This window comes from Ammospiza caudacuta, chromosome 5 (assembly GCF_027887145.1).
Source record: "Ammospiza caudacuta isolate bAmmCau1 chromosome 5, bAmmCau1.pri, whole genome shotgun sequence".
NCBI lineage: Eukaryota > Metazoa > Chordata > Aves > Passeriformes > Passerellidae > Ammospiza > Ammospiza caudacuta.
Genome location: NC_080597.1, coordinates 16,221,925 through 16,242,804, shown reverse-complemented (window position 1 = coordinate 16,242,804; position 20,880 = coordinate 16,221,925). Strand labels below are relative to the sequence as shown.

General features: G+C 40.3%; 1 protein-coding gene across 1 annotated transcript in view; it reads left to right on the top strand.

Annotated features, from left to right (window-relative positions):
• The first annotated feature begins 1,502 nt into the window (after window positions 1-1,502).
• Window positions 1,503-20,880, top strand: part of ABCC9 (ATP binding cassette subfamily C member 9) — a 70,686-nt gene continuing 51,308 nt past the window's right edge. The window contains exons 1-9 of the mRNA XM_058805855.1: window positions 1,503-1,582; window positions 2,905-2,948; window positions 8,093-8,196; window positions 9,701-9,863; window positions 12,712-12,853; window positions 13,216-13,337; window positions 14,241-14,407; window positions 15,064-15,306; window positions 19,341-19,535. Coding sequence (XP_058661838.1) covers window positions 9,719-9,863; window positions 12,712-12,853; window positions 13,216-13,337; window positions 14,241-14,407; window positions 15,064-15,306; window positions 19,341-19,535 — 1,014 coding nt within the window. The 5' untranslated portion in view covers window positions 1,503-1,582; window positions 2,905-2,948; window positions 8,093-8,196; window positions 9,701-9,718. The remainder of the gene's footprint in view (window positions 1,583-2,904; window positions 2,949-8,092; window positions 8,197-9,700; window positions 9,864-12,711; window positions 12,854-13,215; window positions 13,338-14,240; window positions 14,408-15,063; window positions 15,307-19,340; window positions 19,536-20,880) is intronic.

Genomic DNA, 20,880 nt, shown 5'->3' with positions numbered 1-20,880 from the left:
AAATCTTCTTTAACCAACATAGATATATAGCACAACTCAGAGACTTCTAATCCATAATCTTTTTTCTAAAGCATTTCATACTTGAAAAGAGAAGAAATAAAGGGAAAAAACCCCAAACTAAACACAAGTCAAAGGTTTTAAAGTGCCTTGGAGGACTGTTGAGGTCTGTTGAAGTGTAAAGCTGTGTAGGCATTTCAAATCAATGGGAGCTAACAAAAGGTACTAATTATCTCTGAGGTTTCTGATTTCTTATCCCTACAACAGTCAGGTTGGAAACATCAAAGAAAAAGGAGCAGTCTGGGTTTGCCAAGGTTTTGATAAATCCTGCCGTGTTTGGCCTCAGCTGTCCATGTCCATTCTCAGCTTAGCATTCTCTGTAACCCCATTCATGGAAACATGGAAACATCTTTGACCTCAATCCCTTGGAAACCATTTGCTCTCTAATTATCTAGATGCAATCCCTGGATTCTGTGAGGTCTGAGCAGAGTTCTGTCCCAAGGGCCTCCAGCTTCAGTACTGAATGACAGAACAGGAATTGGTCCGGGTGATCCTTGTGTCCCCCTTCCAGCTCAGGCTATTCTGTGATTCCAACAGTGTACTCAAAACCACCCTGCATTGCCACATGTCTGGTGCTGCACCACAAGTCCCAGATCTTTGCAATATATGGCCTCAAATTGTAAGGCTCAAGTGAAACTGTCACGATGGAAAAATCCGAATCTTGGTTCATCTTTGTTTGATGGTGCTGTGAGAAAATGAGCAAACAAACCAACGGACCACATGTGGGCTCTCTTGGGATTTCTTCACCTCTAAGTAAACATATATAATGGATCTTGCAACTAAAAAATGTTATCCCATGTAAATAAGGGCTATTGTGTTGAAAACTATATTCCTGGTATGAGCATCGAATTAGTTTGGAATTTTATTTCAAGTATTTAAAAAGGCATTTTACAAGAAGCAGACCTGTGGATCAAAAAGCGAGATGTGGTCAGAATTTTAAGCAGAAGAGCTGGAGGGACTTAGGTAAGTGAGTAAAGTAAAATAACTGAGTAGACTTTTCTGCTTAATACAGTGGAAGACATGCAAAACTATGTTGTCAAATTCAAATTATCCAAGATTAATTACATAGAAATCAAAAGCTGAATTTCTGCAAGCCTGCCAAAAGTTAGACTACCTTGTCTAAATCAATTACTTCAGAATAGCCATCTGCCAGTAGTCCATGTGCTGCAATGCAGCTTCTTGGAATCTTACTGCTCCAGAGAGGGAAAAATGAAAATAAAAGCAAGCAGAAGAAATCCCAGGGGACTGTAGCTTCAGGAGGCGAAAAATTGGTGCTTTTGCTTGCCTGTCTCTTCCCAGTTTCCTGCCCCCTTCAGCGTATGAGAAAGGCAAGAAGAGTTTGTGCACTTTGGAAACTCGATAGGAGGCAGCAGCTGATCTTCCCATCACCAGCCTAAAAATAATCCACTCCAGGGCTTGGAGCGGCTTCACTAAGTGGAGGAAAATCCTGCCATCGGGATGATATTGATCACATAGCGCAACCGAGTGACACTTTGGGTTGTATTTTGGGGTTGTGTTTACAAAGGTAAGCTGCAGAGTTTGATCTAACATTCAGCAACCAAACGGGGCATGCGATGACCCTCCCCCCATTATCTCCCACTAACCACCACCTCCTCCTCCTCCTTCCCTTTATATCTGTGGGACAGGGCTGCTCCTCGTTCTTTCCTGGGATTACAACTCCAATCTCTTTTTCCTTTTTCATTCGCAGGCGTTCTCTCTTTACCGTCCCCTCCTGCTGATGTTTTCTTTGCTGCTGTTCACAGGGTTATGTTTCTTTTTTTAAACTGTCCTGTCTTGGCAATGTGAAGTCGAAGGTTTTACAGCAGGCAGCGTAGCACGCTGGTGTTAGGGATTGCATTGTGTGGAGAAGCTTTCCAAAAAAGAAAGAAAAAGAAAAAAAAGCGATGTATTTAGATGTGTGAGACCACTGCAGATGTTTGTGTGAAATGCTTTGCAGTGCCAATAGCCTGTTTAGCAGCACTGCCGTTGTGATTTTCCCTGTGTTTGGAGCCTGATCCAGAAGGCTCCCGAAGTCAATGAGATTCTTTGCATTGACTTCAGCACCGTTTGGATCAGGCTGTGGCACACGGCAGTTAGCGCTGCGAATGCTGACAAGCACCAGAGGTAACTCATCATCCTGAGGCCCAGGGGAACTGGGACAGCGCTTAGCAAGGAAGAGGGGTCTGTAGAGCATAGGTGGTCACAGCTTAAATAAGGAATAAAAAGAAAATTGTATTTTGTATTGGGTCGTTTTTGATAAAATAGATTTTAAAGGGACAGTGCTTTCTGCCGTTAGCTCAGCAGCACTGAGTTAGAGTGCTTTTAGGAAGGTAAGAAGAGCAAACTAGAAGGGTTCAACCTAGAAAGGAAAAATATTCAGAGCACTAACCTAAAATCTGTGGAAAACCTCAGAGTTAGGCCTTCCATTCAAAGCTATAAATTATTCATTTGTCCTTAGTTAAAATTTACTATGGGAAATTCCAGAAGGAAAGACAAATTTTACTTTTGTGATTTATCCAGAAGATAAGAACTAAGTACTTTTGTAAAACTCTGAGTATTTTCTTCACCCTGCACCTATATGCATACACATATGTATATACATACATGTTTATATGTATATATGGGCATATAATCCACATTTTATCTATGCCAAAATGAAATTTGATCTGAACTGAGACACAAGTATGCTCTGTAAACAGATATATTAGGAAGTGCAACTATCAATTTATATATTTTTTTTTTAAGTATGGACAACAGAACTACTGCAATAAATGTTTTCAAAATATTCTTATTCCCCCAAACAAGCTCCACCTGAGGAGTGTACTTATACTCATATTTTTTTTGTAGTCATAAGTACCTTGCAGAGCATGACGATCAGAGTGATAATTCAGGTAAGATCAAACTCTTGAATATGAAGATTTTTAAGTCCACTTTAAAAGACCCTTAAGGTACTTAAATTGTCTTTAATTAGGAATCTTATAGTTTTGCACTTGGTGAGGATGTTCTCATAATTTTAATGGAAATTTAGATTATCTACCATTTTCCCATTGTCTTCTTCAGAATTGCTTATGGAAAATATATCTCATGAACTGGCTTAGTGCCCTGAGATTGCCCATTTATGCTTGTTAAAATGAGATTTGTGAGTGTTTAGGTTCAGTGTTTTGTCATTTCCATGTTTACGACTTTGACCTATTTTCTTTCTTCCCAAAACTTCTCTTCACAGTGAATATTTGTTCATGAATCACTTTTGTTCTGTTTTCTGTTTATTCTCTTATGACTGTATCTGTCCACCTTAGCCTAAAACCAGGAAGTCTTAACTTGCCAGTAACGTGGACCCTAGCATAAAAATTTAAATGCTTAAAGGACATGAGGGGTTTTTTAGCTATTTCATTGAAGGGTGAACTGCTGTTTAGATAGTTCACATCCTCAATAAAGTAAACCAACCGGGAATCAGATTCCCAAATGATGTAAAGGAGAGCTGAAATTTACCTTCCACTGGTACCACCATGGGCCCATCCTCCTAATTGTTCTTTCCCCTCCTCTGTGAAGTTTGGCTGATGGCTTTAGCTCATATTGACTATTCTGCACAGGCCATTCTCAAAGGGAGAAGGAAAAACCACCTCTGAGAATCTCTGATGAGTTGTAGAGTTCATAAAGACAGAAGTTAAAGTGAGTAATTTTACAGTAACTTAGAAAGACGAAGGCCTTCCAGCCTACAAGTGTTAAAACAAAAAATTACCTGGCACTTGGTACTCCTGCTGGGTTGCTGAATGTAGCTGGTAACCTCAGATGGCACATGCTTGTTATCAGATGATCTTTGTCCCATTACTACATTTCCATGTCTGAAATGATAGATTAAACTTAGTATGCTTGGCAATATTATAATAAAGTGTAACATTCCTGCTGTAATTAGCAGTGAAGCAAACTGTGATGTACCCACATTGCTGCAGTTGCCCCAGCATAACTTGTTGGCCTACTGTATTCAAAAGCAAGTGACACTTTCTCTGGGAAAGCCATTTTTTGCAATGACTATGAATAACGTTGTCTTTTTAAATAAGTTTATGAGCCCCTCAACAGTTATTCTGAATGGCTGCTGCTACCTGATGAGAAGTAGTGGTTCGATAACTGCAGATGACCAACAAATTTCAAAATAACATTCTAACCCTTCATCTGTTTTCTCCAGAGTATTCACTTTTAGGTTACACAATTTCTGTTTTCAATGTGGCAGTTAGAGTGCTCCCATTTTGTTCAGACATTGCTGTTGGCCAGTCAAAGCCATCTTCCTGTAGAGAAGCTTTCAACTCCAAAGGTTCCAACCTGAGCATGAGCTTAGAGAAAGGTCAATGCATATGAAAGGAAGAGGCCTTTGTTTTCCAGTGCCTCTCCCTTCCTTTGGGCCCCACAGATAAAGTTTTGCTGAGAGGCTGCTGGACATTTCTCCTGTGTTTATGTCCTTGAGACAGTCCTGCATAAGCCAGCTTGGGAATTAAATTAGGACAACTGCAGAAGTTCAGCTGTGATGCTGAGCTTGATGTGAACAGGGCTTCTTGTCTTGGGAACAGCGCCACATTGACTAGGACTGTTAATTGTGAGGCTGAACTATGCTTGTGTGGCTCTCTGCTGGACTGTGAGCCCACAGCAAGGCAGGCAGACTGCAGAAGGTGATAAACCCATCTGGCTTTGCTGCTTAATTCACCTGTGTACCCTTCCAGGCAGTGCTGTTTCCAGTGTTCCCAAGGAAGGGTCCTGGCAGGTGTAGGAGGGCAGCTGCTGCTCTGGAATGCATTGAGTTGGAGCATTAAAGGCTTTAATCTCTTCCATCCCTGTTACAACAGAAATCTCTTCAAATTTCTCCTCCTGTGGCTCTGCAGCCCAGTTTTACCTCTTTGATCTCTCCCCACATACATACTGTGGCCTAAAAAGTCTGCCTCCTCATTTTTGTGAAGGAGAAAATCACCTTTGACCACAGGGTGGGAAAACTTGAGTGAGCTCTGTATTCTCATTTGCTTAGGCCTAATTCAAAGATCTTCAGCATTAAAAGTTTTGCTGTTCTGTGTGATTAACATTCTGTCATTTTTTGATGGAAAATACAGAATAAGTATTCAGTGTATTTAGTTATGTACTTGCATAAAGCTCAGTGTGGAGAGAAACAAACAGCACTTCCCCACATGGGCAAGATACCTCTTTTTCCCTCTCTACAGATGTAGTTCTGACTGAAGCCCAGAATTTTCTTACTAGTAGAGTAAAAGCCAAAGAAAGAATACTTTAATAGTTTAACTTTTATTGAGGGAACCAAATTTGATCAGTGGTCAGTCATAGAAGTGTTCCATCTTCCTTTCCTGCTACAGTTTTCAGTGAGTTACAACAGTAAGCACAACTGCAATTCTTTAATTCTTCATGGTTTGGCTTTATTTTGTGGTTTGTTTTTTTGTTTTTAATTTATTGTTCTTAATTTTCACATTTTCATTTAATTTCATGAAATCTTACGATTGTAGAGAAAGAGGGGCATGGTACCTTTTCTCTCTTTCACTGGGTAACTGCAAACAAGATCTTCAAACTGTCTTAATTTCCAGGGTCAGTTTTATGAGTGAAAGCTTTCAAAACTAGGGCTCATTAAAAGTCAGTGTAGCTGAGGCCTTTTAAAACTCTTTAAAATTCTTAGAATCTCTTTAAATTGCAATACTGAAATGCTGTTTAAAGGTGCAACTTTGACTCTTTAATTAGCCTGAAGCTTAATCTGTTTGCAGCCCTAAAAATGTGTCCTTCTGTAGCTACACTGTACTTTCCAACCATGGGATCTGAGTGTGGGCGCAAGAAATTTTGCCATTATATTATCAAATTTTTATTTGAAAAAGACTGAGGGCTGCACTGTTTTCTTGGATGAGAGATTGCATCTGAAAACTTGTCATGGTCCAACTCTTGTTATTTTTAGTGGAACTGCAAAAGCATTGTTGAAAAATACCCTGTACTGTCTAGAGAAATCAAAGATTTGTTCTTCTGCCTTAGGGGCTTTCTTTCTGTCCTTCTTTGGAGAAGAACTCAGCTTGTTAAACTTTGAGGCTAATGGAAATGAGCTTCTGGAGGCATGCCCTGATGCTGCAGAAAGCAATGGCTAATTTCAGCTTCAAAGCAAAGGGCATTGACTGTAAATGCAAAGCATCCTCCCTTTGATATCAGCAAAACTTCATCCAGTATATTTTCCTTATCTAGGAAACTTGAGCCAAGAGGCAGGAACTACACTACATGATTTATTCCAGGGGGTGATGGTTCTGTGCATGTCTCCACCTCCAGAGTCTCCTCTGTATCTAAGTTTTCCAAAAAACAGAGCAAGGTCCGGCGGTTTGAGTAACAAAACTGTGGAGGGTGTGTGGGATCTGCCTTCTGAACCAGAAATGGATGGGAAGGGAAGGATGGAGTGGTTCCTGTCCCTCCACAAGGCACACTGGAGATCACATTATTTCTCAGAGCTCTAAGGTAGTGCAGGGTGTTTTCATACACCGTTCTTGAAGATCCAGAGAACTGCCAGCAGCAGGTGTTATGAAATGTGGGACATGCCAACAGATGCAGAATATGAATCCTCCACTTCCAGCCACAGCTCATTCCCAGCACAGTGGAAATGGAAAAATGGGTGGAAGAAAGGAGGGAAGGGAGGAAGGAAGGCTCACTGGACTATTAATGCTTCCACAGTTCTTATCTCCTCCATTCCCTATCAGTGCCAGACTGTACTGGATGTGTGTCCTGAGCTGAGTGCTGTTAAACAGGGAAGTTGTACATTTTATAATTTGGCATTTTATGAGGCCAAAGCTACATTGGGGCAGCACAACAGCACCACACTGATCAGAATATTTTCATAGATTTTAAGCCTGTGGAAGTTTAATGAATATGGTCACTGGATAAACTGATTCATTATGAGGTTTTCTGATAAAAAAAGCTTAGGAATTTAGTGTCAATTGCCCTATCTCATTTCATTTGCCATGTAATCTTTTTTATTTTCTGGGAAGTTTTGCAAACTAACCAACTTAAGCTTGATTTTCTCTCTCTTTTTAGGAGAAGGCAATTAAATTCTACTTCTCTTTTTTAGAAATGAACCGAAGTATTGTGAATAGACTGCCCTTACCTTCTCTTGAAAAAGACCACCAGTATGATGTGCACTGTCTGTAGATATCAGTATTAATTAATAGGACCTCAGTCCTGGCAATGTGCAAAAGACAATTGGTTTTAAGAATGTTACTAGATCCTCCATACTATACTGTTTGTGATACTCCATCACAGGACTAGGCCCAGCACACATTCTTGTGAAGATTCAAATGTGATTCTTCAAAGGTGCATCTGGCATGAGGGCTTTTAGCAACTGTTGTCTGAGGTGTGATAGGAAACCTCTGCAAACTGATGGTGGTCTCCACTTAAGAGAAAACACTCTTCATGCAGTTAATAGTCTTTCACTTGAATATTTGTCACCTCTATTCTATTTCCTTTCCAGAAAAATGGGAAAAAAACAACAGTTCCCTTAGCTTCCCTTGGATGTGGTTTTCATCCTTTCTCCCAGATTGATTTTTGACTAGAAGCCAAAAGCTACACAGGGAGTAAATGATTCAGTGGTCATCTGAACCCAGGATTCTCCTGCCTTTCAGTACCACTCCAACCACTAGACCACAACAGCATCTTATGCTGCCTCAGAAGAGAGTCATCCTTGTGGGAAAGGGAGGAAAATTCCCAGCAGAACTCCCTTGGACTTCTGACCTTCGATAAAAATGAGGAAACAGCACTTCTGATTTTCAAGAGATTACCATTATCATTATGTTTCCCTTGAAGAAGACATGTCAAGCTTTCACAAATTAAACCCAAACAACCTCTGTGTAGATTTTTTTAAAAAGTTCCTTATTTGTTTTGCTAATAATTCCTTGATATATTCAGACAGATCCCACATTAACAGAATGCTTATTTTTCGTTACTAGCCTTATGCACTTTTGAGTGTATTTTGGTATAAAAATAAAATTATAGAATGATAGTGGTCATATCACTCTATTCATTATAGAGAATGGGCCAAAATCTCCATCAAATTGTGTTACAGCACATGGACTGTTAGCAGATGGTGGTTACTGAAGTTTGAGTCAGTTGACCCTCAGCTTTTGCCTCACAGTGAGTACCTGAATGCGAGTTATGCTTAACTTCTGGTAAATCTCAGCCATAAACTACAGATATATTTGGGAAAGGGAGTGCATTTATCACAGTCCTTTCAAAGAAAGTCCTCTTCTTTGGTGGGTTTTGATGTGGGTTGTGATTTTCAGATCCAAAAAGAACTTGCTTAAAAGCTAACAGGGGGTTTAGCAGAGGTTTAAAATGCTTATTTGAATTCTATATTTTTGTGAAGATCTGTATGTTTGTTCTGTCTCTAAGGGACTACCTGTGTAGTTTATGCTTACCTTGTTATGATTACCTTGTTTAAACAACTTACAGAACTAATAACTATATGAGGAAAGAAGGAAATATTTTTCTCCCTATTTAACTTTTTTTTTTGTTTTTAAACTGCATTTATACATTTTCTGCATCCCTATCTTGTTCTGATTCTCAAAACCTATTAATACCAACGTTCTTGCAGACAGGTGCTTTACTAATTAAATACATTCCTTCTGTTTTAGCATGTAAAATTTGAGAAAGGGTGTGGATAAATGAGTTTCCACAACTTACTCTACAGTACTGTGTTGCTCTATGTAAGTCTCAGGCAAAGAAATGAGCAAGGAAAGGCTTTGTTTGCAGTCTGTTTCATCTTCTTGTACAGAAGACTGAAATAATAAATGATGCACAGGTTGATTTAAGCCAGAACCTGGCCATAACTCTGGGTCACTCTATGGCCCACGCTCTGCAAGCACGAACACAGGAGTTTATCATGGTGTACAAAGATAATCTCACTAGAAGTCATGGAAGTCAGAGACTGCTGGGATGAGTCTAAGCACATGTTTGAGGGTTTTCAGGATCAAACATAAATGCTTATTTACTGCATAGGCAATCTTCAGTACCACTTACTTTGGTTAAGAGTTTGTCATTTTTCTGTAATGTCTGCTGTGTGTGGCCATTGTTCTATGTGACAATGAAGGAATAGAAAATATTAGTGAGTGCAAAGCTGCCAGATCACAAATAGCAAAGGTTCAGAGCTTGCACTGGGAATGCGGAGCAACAGATTGTTGGAGATATTGCACAGAGAGTCTTGGCTCACCAAAGAAACAGCAACACACAGGTCCACTTATGTCCACTTGGGTTTTGTTATGAGAAATGCAAATACTTATTTTTCAAATCTTCTACTTTCTTTATATTCTCACAGAGCTATTGAAGCATAGTGTTTGTGCCTATAGTGAGGACTAGAAGTTATAGCATAATGTATTTAAAAATAGCACTTAAATAATGAATGCAGCTAAATATAAACCATATTATAAAAATATAAACAATACTAATGTCATATAAACACAGCCTTCTAATGTACTTGTATTTGACAAGGCCCAAAGTAATTTTCAAAATACAATTGTGTTATTCTCTATGGATTGTTCAGTGTGCTCCTTCCTTTTCTCTTTATTATATTTATTTAGTCTTTAGCCAAAGGGAATGCTGGCACTCTTGGTAGTCAACATTTCTCTCATTTCTGTAGTAGCCAGACCCTCCAGAAGAGATGAGGCTCGCGTTTTGTGGTAACGACAATGCCTCAGCCTACAACATCAGTGCTGGTGTCCTCAGGAATGTCTGCTTTGTGGATGCCCTCAACTTGGTCCCTCATGTCTTCCTGCTGTTTATCACCTTCCCAATTTTGTTCATTGGTGAGTTATTCCATGGAGCTCTGCCATCCCACAAACACTCGAGCATGTGATTAGACTCAGTCATGTTTGCATGAGCTCGGTGGAACTATTGGATGCTTTGTATTTATGAATTCTGAAAAAAGAAGAGGAAGAATGGCTTCACCCAGAGGATGTGAGGCCAACCTGCTGAAATGTGGGAATTTTGGATATAAATCTGAACTAATCAGCATGAAGAGATGTATGAGAACCAGAAAGATCAGGTCCAAATTTGCTGTGAAACTTCTCTCTGCAGAAGTTTTCTTCAGATTTGAAATTGGCAACTTGCAACCTTTGTTTTTATTAGATATTAGAAGACTTAGGGCAGTGGGTGTGAATTTCCTTGAAGTTACCTGCATTACGGAGAATATCCAAAATGTTCACATTGGATCTAATGCTAGGACAGGTGTAGGAAATATTTAATAAAGAACAATTGCTTCTTTGCTAACATTTGTAAACAAAAGTAGAGCAATAGAGATTTTTTCCCCAACAGAAATAAAAAATAAGAAATGATAAATTTCTCTTGAGGAATGTAGGATAGTGGAGGGGCTCAACTCACATAGTCTTGTAAAAAAACCCATCTAAGCTGGTACTCTAATGATAGTTTTTTCTACAGTTGTCTTTTTATCCCAGTTAATTTGCAGTGGTGAAATAAATACAATTTAATACTTTTCCACAGAGGTCAAACAGTGGCATTCTAACTGATCATAGGAGATTACGAGACTTGAATAACCATCAAAAGTATTAGTGAAAATAAATATTCTCCTGACAACTGCATGAGAAATGCCATGTCAGCTCTTCCATGTTATTTTCCTGGTGTTGCATGTGTAGATGCACAGGAATGCATTTCTTCCACAAGGAAGATTTGAATTTGAGATGGTATTTGGACATAATATTTAAGGGCTTTCATCATGCAAAAAGACTCCAAAGCAGTTGAATAAAATGCTACAGGAACCTGTGGGCTAAAACACTCTGTACCTAACTGTGACCTGATCCAGTGACTAAAACTAATTAAATAATTAAGCAAGAGAATAAGAAACAAATTCTAACAAATTATAAAGACTAGAAAGAAACCCCAGGGTTATGGAAACTCTCTCCAACAGTGCTGGATTTTTTACCTCAGTGCTGGCTCTTCCTTTGAGGTGAGATGCAGGTCCTGCTCGAAGCACAGGGCTTTGTGCAGTAGTGTTTGATGAAAGTACAATGCAAGGTCTGAGGGCAAAGATAATATTTTAGAACACTCTAACATTAAGTGCTGCTTCAATTTTTTTAGAGGTATTAGCCATTTCTTTTTGAAATAGTATTGCAGCCACTGAACATTCCCTCTATTTCATAACAATATTAGGAAACAATATAGTATTTTAAATTGTGTGCTATTTATATAAGTATGTAATTCTTTGTTTTCTATTTTTATGCTAATTATCAGGACAAACTGTTGAACAGAGCATTAAAAGCCAACTGGAGTCCATGGTATAGACTGACTCCAAACCAGAAATTTGGTGATAAGCTGTGTTTGTGCAGATGTGTGGGCAAAGAAAAAATAAAAAGCATCTTGAGAGAGACAAAGACAGGAGCAAGGTCAAAGAAAACCACATTAGATTAGGAAAGTCTTAGAGAACTTAGAAAGTGCTTGAGATTAGGAAAGTCTTGCAATAGATTAGGAAAGTCTTAGAGAACTACAGAAAATGCTTGAGATAGCTATGGAGAAGAGAGAATAATTTGTTCTTGAAGAATTTTGTGTCTTAACCAAGGATGAAATGGTGAAATGCTGACAGTTTCCAAGAATGAATACACTTAGGTTTTGGTTTATGTGTTCCTGAGTCACCTGGTGAGCCTCCAAGCACAATTAGGCACTGCATCCTAGTGTAGCAAAAGCACATCCTGGGTTTTAAACTGAATTAGTTTTGTTTCCTTTTGTTTGGTTTCTTTACTTCCCCAAAATGTGCTGTTGTTGGGATTCGCTACAGGCTTTGGGAAGCCTGTCAGGGAATTCCAGGTCTTGCTTTACAGTAAGAGGGACTTTTGGGCCCACTGAGTCAGGACAGCCCCGTACCTGTGCGGGAAGAGATGGAGGCCGAGGCTCACCACACCAGAGGCCAGCCTGGGGTCAGGCCTTGTCCCTTCCCGCAGATCCTCTGTGCCCCACCTCTTGCTGGGTTGCTGGCCACAGAGAGGATCTTGCCTGGAAAGGGCAGCTGACATCTGAGGTGATGACAGGGAAATAGGCTTGAAGTTGAATCTTTTTGTTTAATTTGAGTTCTGGAGCTGTGTTGGGAGCTCTGAGGGGCCAGCAATGGAGAGGCCTGGGCTGCACCTGAGGGAGAGAAGCTGTAAAATCACTGTTCAGCTTCCACTCAGACTGTACTCCCAGCCAGGCCTGAAACAGATAATAAATGTCACTTGTTTCAAGTAAATGCATCTCTTTGAGGCCACATTTGAGGATGCAACTTTTATATCAGTTGGAAATTTTTCCCGCTCTTTCTGTGACTGTGAAAGGTGTGAGGATGCCATCACTTCAGCTCTTGTCAGTCCCTGTTGTATGAGGGTGCCACTTGGGGTTGTTTCTTTTGTTGTTGTTTTCTTATAATTTTTCTTGGCCAGGAAGGACTTTTCTTTGATTGTAATTTGGAAAAAAATGTTGTCTCATTGTCTTCCGGGTTTTATTTAAATTATGGGGCAACTGAGACACTCCTGGGTCATCTTTCTAGTAACAACACCCACAGTGTCTCAGCCTGTAGGGGGTTTGTATGGATTGCATGTAAGTGTGGCCCAGAAAACTCATAAGCAGATCAGTCACTGACTTGCTTTCTCTTTCCTTGCTATCATTTCCCAGGCTGGGGAAGCCAGAGCTCCAAAGTGCAGATTCACCACAACACCTGGCTGCACTTCCCTGGGCACAACCTGCGGTGGATCCTGACGTTCACCCTGCTGTTCGTGCACGTGTGTGAAATAGCAGAGGGGATTGTTTCCGACACGTAAGTGGCAGAGTTTGGTGGATAATCATGCTAATTGCATTTGTTAATGTACAGTGTTAATGTCTGTTAAGCTGGCTAGTAAGGCATGAGGAAGTTTTACCCCAGAAAGTTCATAGAATCCTTTTGTGAACTATCCAGGTTTTAATGGGATGAAGGTGAAGCCGTTGTTAACATTTATTCTTCTCTCAGGCTATTATAGCAAGAAAATACTGGTCAAAGTTAAGCACTCATGAGGACAAAAATATTTTTGTCTCTAGAAATTCGTGTTTGTCCTCTTCAATAGATTAGCAAAACACTTATGGTTTCACACAATTGTGAAAAAAGGCATTAAATTCACTAATTTATATTGTTTTTATTTTCAGACAAATGAAATCTCGCCACCTGCATCTCTTTCTACCAGCTATAATGGGATTTGTGGCTGCCACTGTATCCATAGTCTATTACCATAATATTGAAACATCCAACTTTCCAAAGTTACTGCTGGGTAAGTCTACGTCTGATATTTATGTCCTCTTACAAATCCCAGTATTTTAGCCAAACTCAGCTTGTGTAGGTCGAGGAGGATGGTGGAATGTGTGAGAATATTAAAACAGAGAGGAATAACTCTCTGCTCTTGCAGAGATGGTAGTATCATAGGAGTTATTGCACCTTTCATAAGGTACACATTGAAAACTAGTTTTAAAATTATTCCAAAAGAGAAAGCCTTGCATGCCTGTGTCATTTCTATCATGAGCTTTTGGGTATTTTTTAACATGGTTGATAATTTTGAGGAAAAACTTGTCTGCATTCAAAAGGGCTGTTTCAAAAGGCCACTTTGAATAATGATCTGACCACAAACTCCTGTGCAGATGCTGCTCTTTCTCAACATATTTTGCAGCTGATTCCAAGATTATCCCATCTGGTCTGTCAGTTAGGAGACGGTCAGACCAGATGTGACAGAATAATGTTCCATACAAGTACATAGTACAAATTGCCTGTACCTCAACCACCTGAACAAGGCCCTGACAGATACCAGCCAGGATGCAGGCTAACACTAAAATCCATAAACCCTTTTTCCAAATGAGCTCATTTCCATATTCTCACTGGGACGCATTCTGCTTTTTCTGAGAGGCAATATGACTTTTGTCAAGTTGTGTGCCTTTTCCTTCACTATAAGAACAAAGTTCCCCTTCAGATTAAGTCCTCTTCAGTGGAGTTTTGTACCTATGTGAAGATCTGCCATTGTGGATCTGTTTGAAGGACTGTGGCCCAGGAAAGAAAACAGTGACTGGTGACAGAGAGGATCACTTGATATGGTGCACCATATCAAGCCATGGAAGCTAAAATGCTGTAGTTACACTTATTTATTGATTTATTTTTAAATTGTGCACATGCACCTATTTTACAGCCCTGTTCCTTTACTGGATAATGGCCTTTGTCACCAAAACCATCAAGCTTGTCAGATACTGCCAGGATGGGGTGCCTTTTTCTCAGCTGCGTTTCTGCATCACTGGAATCATGGTCATCCTCTATGGGCTGCTGATGGCTGTGGAGATCAATGTCATCCGAGTCAGGGTATGTGCCTTCTCCTCAGGATCTAGAAAAATATCAGTGGCATCATAGAGGTGAAGATGGCTCCTTAGTCCCAGGAATTCTGGCTTGTGTCAATTTTAGGCCCAAGTTTAGCTTAGCCATAAAGGTTTGGTTAATTCTGTGGATATCAGTGGTGATTTAAATCTCTTTAAAATGTATGTCCTTGACATATCCCCTGGGCTTGGTGTGTGTGCGTCTATCCTCACAAAGTGCACACATATTTGTGTAGATAGATGCATATTTGTGCACATGAGGAGGGTATAGGTGGGTGCAATCTATAAAATATGTGCTGTGTTAGTGCTAACGAACTGTTTATGTAGTGAATCTTTAGGTTAGCATAAGTTCTTGCCCATGATAATTTAAAATAAAATTATTTCCAAGTATTTAATTTTTACTGTTTTTCAGCTTGAGATAGGTGGTACTGATAGGGTTCAGAACAGTATCCTTGTCCAGTGTTGCTCAATTGTTTGCCAGTTATCTGTCAAAATGGAAATGCTCCTATTTACATACAAATTCCACATATAGTTACCTTTAAAAGTAAATTTGAGACTGTGGTTGTCTTACACATAGTTTTTACTAAAAATTACTATCATTAAGATAATTTCTGAGCCTGTGTTTGTCTGTATTCTCCTTTGCAGAGGTACGTGTTTTTCATGAACCCTCAGAAAGTAAAGCCTCCAGAGGATCTGCAGGATCTGGGGGTGAGGTTCCTGCAGCCATTTGTCAATTTGCTCTCAAAGGCAACTTATTGGTGGATGAATACTCTCATTATTTCTGCTCACAAGAAACCTGTGGACCTGAAGGCCATTGGGAAGCTGCCAATTGCAATGAGAGCACTGACAAATTACGTCTGTCTCAAAGAAGCCTATGAGGAGCAAAAGGTAATAACAGGTGTCCATGTCACTGTTCAGCTTTAGAAAGCCAAAGTATCACTTTGAATTTCTTCAGCTTTCATCAAATCCTCATTTTAGGAATTTTTAACTTAGGACTGTTTGTTCCAAGGTGAAACATTGGCGTAGGAAGTTCCAATCCAATAGTTACTGTTTGGTTTTAAGTGAATTTATAGCAGGAGAGAGTTGCCAAACTGAGTGCAACTGGAAACTAAAACCACAACAGACTGATCACTTGCTAGATTTTAACAGTGAAAGATTTGTTTAAATCTTAGCTACTTTTGAAACTGTAAGACGTTCTGTCCATAGTTGCAGCTGGAAACACTCATTTTCACCTTTTTTTTTTCTAGACAGAAAAATAGACAAAACCACACATCAAGAATAGCCAAAACACTGGTGTCTTAGCAGTGATTTAGTCACCAGTCCCAAACACAGAACCATACAGGCTGTGATGAAGGAAATTAACTCCATCTGAGCCAGACCCAGTACAGAAAGCATGGTTGGGAAAACTCTCTGGGTAGGACAGGATTTTGCAGGGAAACTTCTGGATGCATTTAGGCAGCTCTTTGCTCCCAGCAGCTAATGGAGCTGCAGGCTCCTTTCTGTGCCTTCTGAGATGAAACAATTATTAGTACAATTGTTTATACCTTAATAGGTATAGGTTGCTTCTTTTTCCTTCTGCAGTTGTGGATTACAGAGACCAGAGATCAATATCCTGCTGCTTTAGGCAGAAAGCTGCTGAGTTTTTGGAACTCAGCTTTACACAGCAGCCTAGGAGAGGTGCATCCCTTAGACCAGCTTCTTAAGGTACCTAAACCCTTAAAGAGGCAAAAGAGAGATATGAACCTGTGTGCCCCAAGGACCTGAGTCTGTGCCATTCTTGACAGGCACGACAGCTAGGTGCCAGCATTTGTCTGTAGCTCATTCACATCTGCAGGTACTGTCTGTGCCTGCACAAAAATGCAGTTCAGATGCCAAAAGGCAAGGTAAATATGCATTTCTCTTGTGCATGAGCACAAACTTTCAGTGTGTAGCTTCCCTCAGTGCATATCATGCGCATATAGATGCATAAATGTTACATATGCAGTCACACATTTCTGATGCTGCCTTACATCAGGTATTTTGTGTTCTGTAGTTGTTTAAGGCCTTGAGATTACCACAGCCTCTACCACATTTGTGCTACTATTCTAAAACAGGCTGCAACCCTGAAGTAAACTGGTATTTTGTAGATAAAGTTAAAGTAAACCAAATGGCTAAAGCAAATCCATGGAGCCAGGCAGTGGGACTCACTTCCTGTGGAGAAATGCATTGGCTTGTGCCTGGGTGGGCCAGAAAACAGCCACAGAATTAGGAAAATTCTTCAGACTGGAGTGTGGTCTGCAGTCTGGAGGAGGTGATATGCCACTGCCTCTGCTCCAAGTGTGTATTTTACACTAATCTCCTGCTGGTGAGGGGAGCCCCACAGCCCCCTCTGGATTAAGTGGGGTTACCCCAGCCTGTGCCTGCAGATCTCAGCTGTGCTCCATAGCCCTGCAGAGAAAAAACTCCTGTTCCTGCCCAAACTCTTCTTCTCATACCTTAATGAAAGAAGCTGAACACGACCTTGAATACTCTGTATTGTGAAGTGCCTTTGAGATAGCTCACAAGACATTGTCTTGCTATCTCTTCTTCATGCTATGAAAATGGAAATAATAGTATCAATTCTCACATAATTCCATTTACATCCCTTGCCCCCGCCCCCCCCCCCCCCCCCCAAAAAAGTGAACCTCCAGAACTGTTGCTTGGCTTTTGTTTCAGTTTCTATTGAAGCAGGCTAAATGTTTCACACCACATATCAGTGCATCATATATCACATATCCAAAAATAGATTTAGCACATTGATATTACATTTGGTTTACCCCACTAGCCTGAATGCTGTATAATTTGTCCTGATGGGCAATAGAAAACTTTTCTTTTGGGCATTTAATAGAATAATCAATTTTTAAACTCAAGGACTGTTAGTTTCCTATGTCTAGGCTATTCATGTGCCTCTATGGCTTTTAGCCATTAGGGCCAAGAAAAGGAGGAATGAAATTGTGTTAACTATCAATCACAGGGACAGGGCATTGTCCTTCAGCACCAGGCTTATACTGCCAGCTCCAGAATGATGGGAACAGTCAGATTTCCATATTTACTGAGGCACACCTTACAGGTGACTTGATTTATCATAAAGCACTCTCTCACTGCCCTTTATTCCAACTGTGGAGTGTCCAAGGTAGAGAAAATTACAGGAATTTGAAAGGAAGTTGACAAAGACAAGGAAAACCAAATCAAGTGGCACAGCTGAGAACAGCATCCCAGACTGGTTAATTAATACCACAACATTCTATGCAAGCCTGTAACATTCAAGGACCATTCTGGAGAAGGAATTATTAGAGAAAGGTCTTTCTCCCCTCTTCCCGTTACATGCTTCAGCTAATACAAATTCCTGATTTAAAAAAAAGAAGAAAAGCCAGTGGTTTGCAATAAATTGGATAATTTAATAACATTTTTTCCAATGAAAAGGAAACAGATTTCATATAGTGATGGCCAATGTGTGAATTGCAGTAACAGTGAAAATGGCTATTAAATTGTTAGAGAAATAAAGATTAACCATTGCGATTTAACAGATTTACTATTAATTGAATGCCCAGACCAATATAAACTTTTTTTCCCAAAAGATGGCAGCCATTTATCTAATTAATTAGCTTAGCTGCTCCCAAGCTGTTAAAGTTATTAATCATTTATTTGAAGATAGTGATGAATCCTTTTAGGGCACTGAAACTCAAAACCCATTAGGCCACAGATTCAGAGCCTTTTGTCTGGGCAACTCACACGAGGCCCTTGTGCTCTTTCCCTCCTCAGGGGAAGCAGTTTCCTTTTCACCCCTTTCTGAAATGGTAGCTCTAATTTGACCCCATGATGCTTATTTCTCCTTCCTAAGCTCCTTGGCACTAGCCTGGCCCAGTCTCTGGCAGCCACCTGATAAACCTGCACATTTTTGGCACCATGCATATAATCCATCTCACTGTGGAAATGACATAAAAGGGAAAAACTGAGAAAAGAGGGGGGGAAAAAGATATGAGACAGCCAGGCAGGATACAGGCACATTTGCTTTTTCTTTGGTGGACTTGTTGGGGCAGGGGGTGGTTGTTGCTTGGCTGTGCTTAAAATGTCTCTGTGAATGCTCAAGAGAGCTTGGCTTGGCTTGCAGCTTGCAGGCATCTGTGCTACTTGAGAAATGACAGATGCTTGTGTAAAGTGTCAAAAGCTGCTGCCCGAAGTGCAAGGAAGCATGCTGCAGAGCACGGCTCTGGTCAGTAGAACTCTTCCTTTGTTAAACTGAAAGGACCTCGGGGATATCAGAACTCTTCTGATTACACAAAGCCACATCTGCTGGTTGGTGTTTTAGCCAAGAGCTGTGATACTGTGTAAATTCACAGATCTGAAGGCTGGAAAGGACCCTTGGTTGATTTAATCTTCCCTCCCATCCTGGAGCGCTGCTTTCATTTTTTCAGCACAGTTATTGGTTGAAGTGTGTCATCATGGAATGCATAAAAGAGATGGGAAAAAATCCAGATAAATCAAATTAAACAATATTTTTGTAATTGTCATGTATTTTTTCTGCAATCAGAAGCCTTTACAGCTTATGAAACCAGGATTACCCATGTGAGCAAAAGGCTGAAAGGCCAGACCTTTCCCTGAGCACACATGTGACAAGGGACAATGGCTGCCTGCCAGGATGATAATCCTTGCTTGCATTCCTGTGTTCACAGGTTGAGGAAAGTGGTGGGATATAGAGGTGAGAAACTGCTGTTACCAAGGGGAGGCAGAATTGGAAATTGCTGTGAAGAACGTTGGAAATCTGTTGATAATTGCAGCAAATTTGCTGCCTCACCTGGTCTAAACCACCTTTCAGGAACCTTTTGGGCATCCAGACAGGAACGATGCCATATAAAGCCTGGGAGGTTTCTCTTATTTGACTGGGTACCTGTTTGTGTTTCCAGAAAAAGGTGGAGGACCACCCCAACCGGAGTCCCTCCATTTGGTTGGCCATGTACAGCGCTTTTGGACGGCCAATCCTGCTCAGCAGCACCTTCCGCTACCTGGCCGACCTGCTGGGCTTTGCTGGGCCACTCTGCATTTCTGGCATTGTCCAGGGCTTCCAGAATACAACCAATAATACAAACACCACAGAAAAGGTAACCTGACATTGTGGATTGAAAGGCTCTGGTAGTAGTTTTAGAGTCATATCAGGTGTTTAAGACAGCTGGCTGCATGCTTTGATAGGTCTGTAGTCATCACTGTGTTATTTCATTGTTTCTCTCAAGTAAATTGAATATTTCAGTTATGAGAGACAGTCAAGTTATAAACCTGAGCAATGAGAGACTTGGGTAGAAATGGAACACAGGTTGTGGAGGCTCCCTCCAGCTCCCCAGCTGTCTGTCTTGATGGAGTCATCCCAGCAGTTCTGCGAAGAAGGAACTTCTTTTTTCTGCTCCTCTTCAACTGTGCCTGTTTGTTTCAGGCAGGACACACACTGGTGGTAACACAGTGATGAATCCAGCCCGGGAATTTTGCTTAATTCCTGTCCATTTGTCAGTTTATGTTTCACCAACAGTTTTGAGTTCTCTCAAATCTCTTATTATACTGGGAGGCTGACAGTAGCCAGTCCCTGTTTGTGGCTGATTGTATTGATTGCTGCTGTGATGAACTGTGTTGGCACATATTGAGAAATTGAAAAGTATCCACTTTACTCAATGGTGTTCCTGATACTAGAGATGCACAAGAGATGCCAGTTCAATGCTCATTTCAAGTTTCACTGAGACTGAACTTTCAGAGATCAGATCTAAATGCTGAGCAAGCCTCTGATACAGAACATTTTCTATCACAAGAAAAAGAATTTATGAGTAACTAATGAAAATATATAGGTGAAATTATTTTACTGAGAGCAGAGAAGACACAGACATTTTCCTGCATTTGTCTTGTGACAGAGAAACATCTCCATACAGTTTTTGGAGTGTTTTATCTCTGAATGAGCAGATAGGTGTATAATGGAATAGCATTTTCCTCCCTAGATAAAGTATTTGACTATCATCACTATCCATATATCTTTTTCTTGGCTGCTCACTCTTGACATTAATTTTCTTGACTGATGATCTCAGTTTGGCTTGAGACATTCCTGCACTGAAGGAGAGTTTAATTGTACAGCTTATTAAATAAAGCTTTTTATCATCCTTGAACCTGCACATGCAGGATTTGCGCCACAGAGTTACAAGGCACATTTTTGTGCCTTCAAAAATGTTGGGGTTTTTTGCATGGTGAGCAAACAAAGCATTTAAGCTTGAAAATAATTTCTGGATCTCAGATTTAGGAATCTGTACCTTGTCTGCTTCCTTTATCTTTTGTCCTCTTCAGTGTAGTGTCTTCAGTTGTGGTATTTTAAAGTTTTAATGAGCGTTGGCTAAAGGGAAGATTGAAATTATTGGAGATCTTGAAAGCATTTGGCTTGCTGACAGTCACTGTTTTTCTTGGATACATTTCAGA